Here is an 11125-nt window from a genome sequence, read left to right as displayed (position 1 = left end):
GTGGAAGTGATTTATATTGAACTTCCTATTGGTTGACATAAAATAAGTAATTTACGTTGAACATTGTAGGATCTGACGTAAATATTATCTATTTTATATTAATCAATAAGGGGTATGACATAATTTTAATTTTAATTTCTGATTTAGGTTCTCCTCCCCATTTATTATTGCTCAAAAGCACTCTGAAAACGTTCTTTCGAGTTAGGGCTTGTTCTCCATTGACGAAATGGTGCTAGTTTTGAGATTAATTTCTGACCAAGTCTTCATCTTTCGTGGTAGACTTCTCATAGTGTAACTTTTTGTCCGATTTGTTTCATCATTGATGTTTATTTGATGAACTTTGCATTTTAATTTTTTTGATTGTGTTTTTCATTGTAAGAATATGTTGTAGTGGTTAAAAAAGTTTGCATCTTTTAGACTTTTATGACATTTAAAATCAAAAACCAAATAACGATTCTCACCTTGATTAATTTCCACCACCAACAAAAAAAATTACAATGAAATGGATATTTCTGGACTTAGTTTTAGTTATGCATTACAATCAAATGAATTTTTTTTGATAATGTTAAAGAAGAGTTAGTTAGTACAAAAGTAAAATTTAGGATAGAGGTCGATTCAGGAAGAATATTTAGTTGTACAAGCAGGGCTTGCTCAAGGTTCAAGCAAGTAAAATTCTTGTTTTAAACATGCAAGAAAAAAAATGTCTCAATTTTTTTTAGTACTAATTGCTTTGGGTCTAAAAAAATGTCTTAATTTTTTTTTAGTACTAATTGCTTTAAGTTTCTAAGAAGACTTTAAAAAAATATTTCATTCTTAAATTTACTTTATATCTCCCAAACCCTTGAGTTATCCCTACGAACATGTTCAAGGATATTGAAGCCCATAATGGTTTGAAAATTAGATATTTCAGTTTTTCTTCGACTTCAATACCTGTACAATCTTCTCCCCATGTAACTAAACCTTTGTTCTAAGTTTGACTTCTCTACTTACTAACTCTTCTTCAACTTTATTAAAATTATTTACTTGATACCACACACACAACTAAAAACAAACTCAGAAATACTTCACTATAGTTTTTTTCAATGATCGTAAACTTTATTATATTAGACTATAGTCCAACGTAAATTATCATTCTCACATCGAATAATCTAACATAAATTTGTGATGGGTAATTTAATACAACATAAATTTACATGTCCTATATTAATGTCAAATCTAAAGCAAACATAAAAAAAAAAAAAAACTAAAATAAGATACGAAATATGTTATCATTGTGTTATTTAATCTATCAATCTATAATATATCAATCTATAATAAATAAATTGGGTTAGATTAACGCATAAATAATCAATCCATGGTGGGTTACAACTAGCCCAATGTTATAATTTTTGTATATGTATGTGTTATATATATATATATATATATATATATATATATATATATATTTAAGAAAATATTATTTGTAATATAGTTTTGTTTAAATTTTTTATCGTAGTGAAAATTTAGGAGGTATATCATGGACTTTTGGATATTTTTGTCATATAAGAGTAGTTTTTAAAACTCGTTATACAATAGGTAAGGAAACAAATTTTTATATCCAATAGCAACACGTAACCACTAGTTATTTCTTATTCTTGCCTCGTCCCACAATCATTCATTTCTATTATTGATAATTAATAATGGAGAAGACAATTGATATAGTTTTATGGATCTAATATAAATTTTACAATTATTTATCTAACCTAATTCATCAGGTTCATTTATGAAGTCTACAGTGACTAATTTATCTTTCATAATATATATTCATATACTTTTTTAAAAAATATATATCTTGTCGGATAACTTTGGTAGATTTTAAGTTACTCCACTTAATCATGCTATTACGTTCAATGTTATCTTTCAATTAATAAAGTTTATTAAATCTTTTAGCTTGTTCTTTATTAGAATTAGGGTTATTATTAGTGTTTTTGTCACTATCACATCTTCACCATCTCAAGTTGTTTCTATATCCTTAACGAATGATAACAACATTTTTAAATACACCACATTAAGAGTAAATTAATTTTTAACTATTGCAAGCAAAACAAGTTGCTATCAGTTATAGATTTGTGACATTAACAGTTCACTTAAAAGAGTATTATGATAAAATATATTGAATTATTTGGTGAGTGATGAAAGCGTGAAGTCCAATATAGTTTTATTATATGTATTATGCAGAAAGTTAAAAAGATTAAGAAAGTGTGGGGCTATGGCTTTAATGTGCTATAGCCTTCTACAGGGACCTGCCTAATCCTGCATGTTCTGTGTTGCCATGTCTAATTCAGACCATTCTTCCTGATAAATGTTGAAATCAAAGCAACTTTTTCGCATCACAATTAATTTGTTTTTTTTTCTTCTGCCCCACAGCAGAAAAATGGCAGTAACAAAAGTGAGTTCTGTTCTGATATTTAAAGTGCAGTATGTAGAAAGAAAAAACATGATTAAGAGTAAATATTCCGGATCGCAACATGACAGTAAATTAAGCTTTCAGATTTAGTGATGAACGCATTAAATCCTAATACATGCATAATTAATGCATGTTGTCGTGTAATATGTTAATATTATTTCGCCATTCAATGTATCTGACCCATAGAATAGGAAATTCCTGCATCAAAATCTTTTTCCAGCACAGGACCAGTGCATGGTCCTGCATGCTGCTGTTAATTAATTCACCTAAAGTGATAATGGTAGTTTCTCTTTGCAGTAATGGGAAAGTTTTGATAACTCTCTCGTGGAAAGGGATTCTTACCACCTTGGAAGGGTCTTTCAGGGTTGAAATTAATCTCGATCTATAATCTATGAATTCATCGTGACTGAAAGACATTAACACCGATTAAATCTGAGTCTAACTTATAAAATTTTAATACCGGATCGAATCCAAAATCTTAAGATATCGAATTTAGGAGTCTTCTTGCCTTTTTCATCTTCGTCTAATATGGTATTTAGACTCGGAATTACATTTTCAAGAACAATCTCTTACGTGTAATCGTAGTAGATTCCGTTTAAAAGAAGGTGGTAGGAGTTGATGAAATAATAATAATGGAATTTGTTGATAGCAAAACGTGTAGGAAAGGAGTTAACGGTATGAAGATGAAGTGACTTCTCTGATAACACAGCTCATCACATATGTGACATTTCATGGCTAATAAATAATAGTAATACCCTTCACACTGTTAAGTACTGTGCGATGTGTCTCTATCCAAGATGCCCGAGTAGGTCAACATATTCATGAATTTCTTCCTGCTATTTAATGACTCTCAATTCTTCACCATCCAATATCCAAGCTTCGGTACAAAACAAAAACTTTGCTTGGAGAAGCCCACGCTGCAAATTTCACCCATCTCAACCTCCTAACACAGTACAAACAAGCACCTTTAATTACATCAATTCTTTTTATTCATTTCTTTACTTCAATCATATATAGCATTGCATTCTATAACCAAAAACATGCTTTTAGTATCTTTCACTTATGTGTTTTTTGAGTTTAACTCTTTTTTTATGTAAAACTCAATTTACCAGTTCCTCTTTTCTGATTTTCATGGATATGTGCATGTTTTCATTTATTACAGTGTTCAGGCGTGACCAAATTCCCTTTCCTCTCAACGGTTTCACCTCACCAATGATTTATAAAGGAACTACCACACACACTAAACTGCTTCGTCACTCTTCAGTCAATGGTCCAGATTCTTCCATAAATAATTCTGCAGCTACCTCTAATAACCCATTCAATTACGCAGTTTAATCATCAACAATCCATATCAGACATTAAATTTCGGCACAACCAAATTGGTGCGCTCCAAAAAATACCTACCATTAAATTCATCACACCCCGGGCCCTCCTTGATTAACTCCATACTTAAATTAATTCCCAATCAAGAAACCCTATTCCTGAGTAATTCACAAGAACATGCACTCTTTAATGATATATTTATTAAGTATTAGGAGTATTATGATAAAGTACTACTGGGAGCCATAAAGCAGTGGTAAAGGGTAAGGGTCTAGAAGGCAAATATAAGTAGTAGTAGTAGTAGTTATACAGCACCAAGAAAATCTTAGAGTTGAATCCAAAATGGTGAATGATGGTGTCTCAATTGAGAAGTCCTTCAGAATAAAGGAGGATGATAGGTTCTTCTCAAGGCTATTGTCGAAGGAAACCTCCAAGGCTAATTCTTCTTCAAGGGTGTTCTATTATGGAGAAACATCGATTGCAGTTCCTTTCACATGGGAGGCACAACCTGGTACACCAAAACACCCTTCTTCTCAGACTTCTCTACCTCCTCTCACACCTCCTCCTTCCTATTACTCCAATTCCAAAACCAGCAACAAGAGAAGAAACTCCAAGATCAACATATTTTCATGCATTTTCCCAAGGTTTATGACAGCAGCTTCCAGAAAGCATCAGGGGTCACCAGCTTCATCTCGCTCATCCTCTTCTTCTTCTTCTTCCTCATCGTCTTCATGGTCATTGGTATACCCATCAGATCAAGGAACCCTTTCGTTCCCACGCTCGACCACTACTGTTCGCACTTTTCTCAAACATAAAGCTTCCAACAGATTCAGAGGCTGCTATTCTTTCGGGAACATAAGGAACGCTGTTGTCAGCCACGGAGCAGCCTAGTCTCTGAAGGTAACATCGTTAGAACAACATCGTTTTCTGCTGTGTATTAGGAAAATGTAGATGTTTCGTTGGTGATCATGGTGTGAGTTTCAAATGTGTGGACATAATAATTTCCTATCTCATTATTTTAGTTGAGATTGTATATTAAATGTTCTTCTTATTAGTTAATTATAGTAAATTGTCAACAATATAGATGTGTGCTTAAATGCCTAAACTCGTTAATGAAATTCATGTCTTTTCGAAATCAATTTTGAAAGTTGCAGAGAACTTTGTTCTTCTGAAGGAAGTGTTTGATGAAATAATTTTTTTTTTTTATGTTCGGAAATTATATTTCTGCTGATTCAAGATTTTCAAAGTTGGTTAAATGTATTTTTTGGCCATATTCTTACAAATATTTTTTTATTGCTTTACATTTTTTTTTATATAGAACATTTATATTTCCATCTGTTTATAGGAATAATTTTGGGAAAAAAATTATTAATTTTTAGAAAATATTATTTTTTTCAACTAACCTTTGTCAGATTAGTAAGAACTAATAATAAAGCACAACAACAAACTTGGCAAGAAAAATTATTTTTTGCTTTAAATGAATTTGTATTTAATTTGTATAAAATATTTAGAATTTAGTTGTGATGTTGTTTTTGGTCAAATAAGATTTGAACCCAAATAAAAAAAAAGACGTTGCTGTTTATGGTCAGGGTCTTTCTTCCTACACCTCCAAAATTTCTTCTACACTTCCAAACTTTTTTTAAATTCCCAAAAAACCCTTTGACCATTTAAGAAAATCCGCAAACACCACACCCCCAAAATTATGTCGACTTTCGGAAGTCAAAATATATCACCGAAAATCAAAAATGACCTCCGGAAGTCAAAATGTATCACCGAAAGTCAACTTCCGGAAGTCAAAATATATTTTCGGAAGTCGACTTCCGGAAGTTAAAAAATATTTGACTTCCGGGAAGTCAAAGAAAAATTCTTCGACTTCCGTGAGGTAAAAAATTTTTTTTTTTTAACATTTTTAATTCATTTTAAAATTTGTATTTTTTAACTTTAAATAATATTAAATAAATATAAATATAAAAATATAAATATAAACATTAAATATATATATATACACACACACGGAAGTCGACTTCCCATATATATATATATATAAACGGATTTTGACTTCCGTTTATATATATATATATATATATATATATATATATATATATATATATATATATATATATATATATATATTTATATTTTTTTATTTTTATATTTTTTTAATTTTTTTTTTATTAAATTTTTAATAAATTATATAAAAATAAATTTAAATTTAAAAATATAAAAAATTATAACTGAAAAAATTTTAAAAATTTGATTAAAATTAAATATTTAAATTTTAAACAAAATTAAAAAATTTAAATAAAATATAAAATAATATACATGAAATATATAAATAAAATATTTATAATAATATCAATAAAATAAGTAAAAGTAAAAATAAAATTCAAAAATGATTTAAATTATAATAATAAAACTTTATAAAATATATATGTTTTATAATTTTTAGTACCGGAAGTCGATTTCCGTTTGTATATATATACGGAAGTCTGACTTCCGTTTTATATATATATATATATATATATATATATATATATATATATATATATATATATATATATATATATATATATATATTTGTTTTCATTTTTAAATTATTTAAAGTTTTATTATTTGAATTTAAATTATTTTTCAATTTTGTTTTTTAATTTTTTATTTAGTAATTTTATTATTTATTATTTTTTTATTTTTTAAAGTAATTTTTTTTAAATTTAAATATTTTATAATTTTGTATACGTATTTTAAAAAATTAAATAAAATAAAATATATATTTTTTTATATACGGAAGTTGACTTCCGTAATTTTTTTTGACTTCCGGAAGTCGACTTCCGGTGATGATTTTTGATTTTCGGAAGTCGATTTTCGGTGATGATTTTTGACTTCCGGAAGTCGACTTCCGGAAGTCGACTTCCGGTGATGATTTTTACTTTCGGAAGTCGACTTCCGGTGATGATTTTTGATTTCCGGAAGTCATATATTTTGACTTCCGGAAGTCGACATCCGGAAGTATTTTTGGGGGTGTGATGTCCGTGCGTTTCTTTAAATGGTCAAAGGGTATTTTGGGAATTTAAAGATTTTTTGGAGGTGCAGAAGAAATGCTTGGTGGTGTAGGAAAAAAGACCCTTATGGTCAAATAAGAACTGGATCTAAACATAATGCCCTAAGCCCAAGCCCAGATATGAGCAATCTAAAAATACTCCATTCGTTCATAAATACATGTACGAAAAATTAATTTTAAATTTTTATTTTATTTTCAGTCAACACTAATTCTAATTTGTATGTTTTAAAATTGATAACTTTATTCCTAATAATTTTTGTAGTAGATGATTTCATTTCTCATCCTAATATTCAAAGTTGCATAAAGAGAGCCAAAGCTCATTAAGTATAAAAAAAAATGAGAATTAAAATTACTCTATATATTTACGAAACCTTTTAGCTAATTCACGTACCTTAAAATATGATTGATTTATTTAAGGACATTTAAAAATTCATTTCATTTTTTTAATACTATCCTTATTATTTTTAAATTATTAATATATCTTTATTTAGTTCTTTCTCATTTAATTAATTAATGTTTGAAGAGAGAATAATGATTATATAGTTCGTAATTACCCATCTTCTCTGATCCTTACAAAAGTGAGAAAATTTTTATCAATCAACTAATTAAGAATGTTTTAGAGAAAAATAATTAGTGCACGAAATAATTAGAAAATAGTCTAGTAAGAAAGGACAGACAAATATATAAAAATTATCTTATGCATGGAAATGAAGATTTTTTTTTTTTTTAATTGTAGAAATTAAAATCGTTCTAAATAAGATGATATTAGACATCTTAAAATCAATTCACTTAAAATATATTTTAACCATATACCAGGACTTAAGCACCTACAATATAAACTCCTTTCAACACATTTTCATTTATTTTCCACTAGATAACTGTCTGAAACAAAACTTATTCTTTGCGACCACTTCATTCTTCCTTTTCACCAAGAAGGAATAGGGAGAAAGACGATAAGTTCCGATAACTAATTTGTTTAGCAAAATTAATTGATTAAACGGTTAAACTAATCAATAATATTCTTTTGTGTAGGTTAAGGTTTTGTCGTACAGATTAAGAGTAATCTTAATAAAAATAAAAATATATTACATTTTCAAACGATTTTATTAAAATAATTTTATATTTCCTTAATAAATTTGTATATTGAAAAGAGATTAATTAATTTGAGAATAAAGTAGGAACAAAATAATCAATGCTTACTTGAAAACTAAAGTAAAGACCGCTATAAATTTTCCTGCACGTCCTTTATTTATTTTCTTCGTTACGGAACAGAACAAAAAACATTTCTGCTCATTTTTCTTTCACACTATATTTTCGTTTATTATTTTCATATCCAACTTTTGCAAAAACGACCGTTTGACAACTATTTTTAATAATAAATATATTAAATTAAGATATTTAATTAAAATGCAAATTAAATTATTGAATAAAAAGTTAATATGAAAGATACCAGGACTCCCTTTTAAACGAACGTACTAGTGTACTTTCACCCATGCTAGATACAGATTAATTTGAAATAAAATTCATTAAGACTATTACAATTAATTTCATTTAAAAATAAAATAAAATATTTATGGTGGCTCAGTCAACCCTATAGTTGTATCTGTGTTGAAACCACCATGACTACCTTATAGACTTACGCACGTTAAAACGCGTGTTTCTCGTACTAAATTATCGGAACAAATCTTATATCTGTGTTGTGAAAGTTAACTTAGAGTTCAAGTCACCCAATAATCATAACATGGATCATTAGCTCAAATGGGAAAAAGTCATGGCATAACAAAAATTAAGACAACAGTGTTTTATCAAAAGAAAACCCAAAATCCGAATGGAACAATAGTTTAATAGAAAAAGTCACGAAGGAACTTGTACATCAAAAGCCTTCAACTTCAACATCAGCACTCGGAAGCAAAATTAACGAAATAAGGCAATGCAGGTAGACTTGGTAGCACACAACATAAAAATGACAGCAGCACATACTTAACAACTTATTACACCTGCATTGTTTTCAAATCATAAAATCCAAAAGTCACGGTTCATGAGTATATCCATATATTTATGTGTAGTGTTGTAGATCTCTTCAGAAATTCAATCAGTTCACCCTTCTGCAGTTCTTCCTTATTTCTCCGGTGGAGCCGGTGAGGGGACTGATGTCTCCCATCTTGATCATAGCAGCGGAGAAATCAGTGAAAAAGGAGGCTGGGTTGGTGCTGTAGGTTTGCACAGTGGAGTCAGTGGAACCACCATTAAAGAGTTGTTGATCGGAATGGAGAAGACCCTTCTTCTGAATGAGGTTCTTGAAGTAGTGATTGTCAAAGAAAGTAGGAGTGGCAAAATCAAGGGGTGCTAAGCTGTTGTCCCCTGATCCTGAGTTTCGAGGGCATGTAGATTGTCTCATGTGGGCAAAGGAGCTATCTATGTTGGTTTCGTTGTAGATGCGAGCTCTAAAGGTTGTGCACCTTGCTAGTCCAATTGTATGACCCCCTAGAACATGAATGAATTCAGTACGTGATTGATGCAGAGGTAACAAGTTATAAAGTACTGAGGTTACACGTATGTTTGAGAAATGTTACAAACAGTTTCTAAAACACCATTTTATTAATGTTTAATGATGTTTAAGATGTTTGAATGAGTGTGTGAGAAAGAAAGTGTATGTGAAATTTTAGTACCAGATAGTGCGACCAAGTCCTTGGAGGAAAGTCCAAGAGAGTTGAATCTGGAGATGAGTTGGTTGAGGTTTGAAGTGGGTCGTGGGATGCCATTGTTGGCAGCAGATTGGCTTGCTGTTCTGGAGTCTCTTCTTCCAAGTTTCACGTTCCAAGTTGGGCCACCAAGCTGAGATCAAATTCAACAGAATATTCAATTCACTTGTACTGGCATGTGTTTGTGATGTGTGTTAGTATGATGCAAGCTGAAAGCTTAAGAAGATTTCATAGTCATCAAAATAATCCTTATCTTAATTCTTCAGTATACAAAAATGAGAGTATCTTAAGTAGATCTAATACCGATTTAGTTTTTATGGGCCCATTCAGAAAATTGAATCATCGCTCAAACTATACGTTAAACATGATTGAAATGGGAGGGAGAGAAAGAAAACATGAATTTTCTTGAGACAGTTTTCTTTGTTTAGATTAGGTTGAGAGTGGAAGAAAAAGAAAAGGCAAAAAATGAAAATGACAGTAGTTTCTTTTCTCCAAATCAAATGAATGAAACATTAAGACACGTTTGTCAAGGTTAGTGAATAGGTCTTTTTCAAGGACACTTGACCTTATATATGTTACATAAAATAAGGGATATTTTAAACATTTTTATATAGATGATCTTTTTTCACTTACTTTTGAAAACGTTATTGCCAATATGATTAAATTATGATATGACAGGCATTAGAGTAATTGCTTACGATTTGAACAGAATCTCTGGCAGCAATGGCAAGGATATCGGCACAGGAAACAACACCGGGGCACACTTTTTCCACAGCTGATTTGATTTTGTCGATCACTTCAAATCCACGAGCAGAGTTCTTGTTAGGACCTGCGTTCTTCTCTCCGGTGAAGCTTGATGTATCATCCAGTAGAATCGACCCATCACACCCCTGCACCATTTATTATTCATTCAATACTCAGCAAACATATACAGTGTTCATTTATATACGTTGCTAGTTTCAAAATTTTTTGCATAGTCAACCAGTTACAATTATTGTCGGTATGATTTTCAAAGTATAGTAATAATCAAAAGTAAATTTATCCTATACAGTGATTTGTAGTTGAACAACAAACTAGCAGTGAATAGAATTGCATGCTAAAAAATGCAACTTTTTGCTGATAAAGAAAAAAGAAGAGTATTTAAGTAACAGATGTTAAGAAATTACATTGACAAAGCAATCGTGGAAGAACAAACGTAGGAGAGAAGCACCCATGCGGGTCTCCTTTGATATGGCTGATTCCACTTCGCATTTCACAGTGTCAAGGAGTTTTGGGCAAGAACTAGAGTAGAAATTTGTGTAAAGTGTTGCATTGGCACTTCCAAACACAAGGATCAAAAGGGTGATCAAACCGATGATAAAGGTAGAAGAAGAAGACGAAGCCATTTCTGAAACCCTAGAAGAGTAAGTAAGTAAGTAATAGTTTGGTGTGTGAGTGAGTGTGTTTTCCAAGTGCATATGTCACATCTTTTTATAGGCACTGGAAATGCGAGGTTAAATCTCAAGGTGCTTTGTCTCTTTGGCGTTACCTAACCTAACGCGCAGAACTATAGCTAAGTTGTCAATGCATGGAGTGTTTACTTGGCTTGTATTTTGATTA

At 30.2% G+C, this 11125-nt stretch overlaps 2 protein-coding genes across 2 annotated transcripts; one reads left to right on the top strand and one right to left on the bottom strand.

Annotated features, from left to right (window-relative positions):
- The first annotated feature begins 3991 nt into the window (after nucleotides 1–3991).
- LOC114195360 lies at nucleotides 3992–4806 on the top strand. The gene has a single exon (XM_028085794.1). The coding sequence runs from the start codon at nucleotides 4109–4111 to the stop codon at nucleotides 4655–4657; it is 549 nt and encodes a 182-aa protein (XP_027941595.1). The 5' UTR covers nucleotides 3992–4108; the 3' UTR covers nucleotides 4658–4806.
- A 3818-nt stretch (nucleotides 4807–8624) lies between these two features.
- Nucleotides 8625–10995, bottom strand: LOC114193478 (peroxidase P7-like). Its single transcript, XM_028083302.1, has 4 exons — nucleotides 10693–10995; nucleotides 10225–10416; nucleotides 9494–9659; nucleotides 8625–9308 (listed from the first exon to the last, which is right to left on the bottom strand). The coding sequence occupies exons 1-4, from the start codon at nucleotides 10981–10983 to the stop codon at nucleotides 8917–8919; spliced, it is 1041 nt and encodes a 346-aa protein (XP_027939103.1). The 5' UTR covers nucleotides 10984–10995; the 3' UTR covers nucleotides 8625–8916.
- Nucleotides 10996–11125: the final 130 nt, after the last annotated feature.

The sequence above is a fragment of the Vigna unguiculata genome, chromosome 8 (genome assembly GCF_004118075.2).
Source record: "Vigna unguiculata cultivar IT97K-499-35 chromosome 8, ASM411807v1, whole genome shotgun sequence".
Taxonomy (NCBI): Eukaryota; Viridiplantae; Streptophyta; class Magnoliopsida; order Fabales; family Fabaceae; genus Vigna; species Vigna unguiculata.
The sequence above is the reverse complement of the archived record's forward strand: the minus strand, read 5'-3'. Positions and strand labels throughout refer to the sequence as shown.

Coding starts and splice junctions, on each gene's coding strand:
- LOC114195360 (XM_028085794.1), top strand. CDS start 4,109: ATGGTGAATGATGGTGTCTCAATTGAGAAGTCCTTCAGAATAAAGGAG.
- LOC114193478 (XM_028083302.1), bottom strand. CDS start 10,983: ATGCACTTGGAAAACACACTCACTCACACACCAAACTATTACTTACTT. Junction 9,660..10,224: donor CCAGAGATTCTGTTCAAATC/GTAAGCAATTAC, acceptor ATTTGATCTCAG/CTTGGTGGCCCAACTTGGAA. Junction 9,309..9,493: donor GGACTTGGTCGCACTATCTG/GTACTAAAATTT, acceptor TTCATGTTCTAG/GGGGTCATACAATTGGACTA.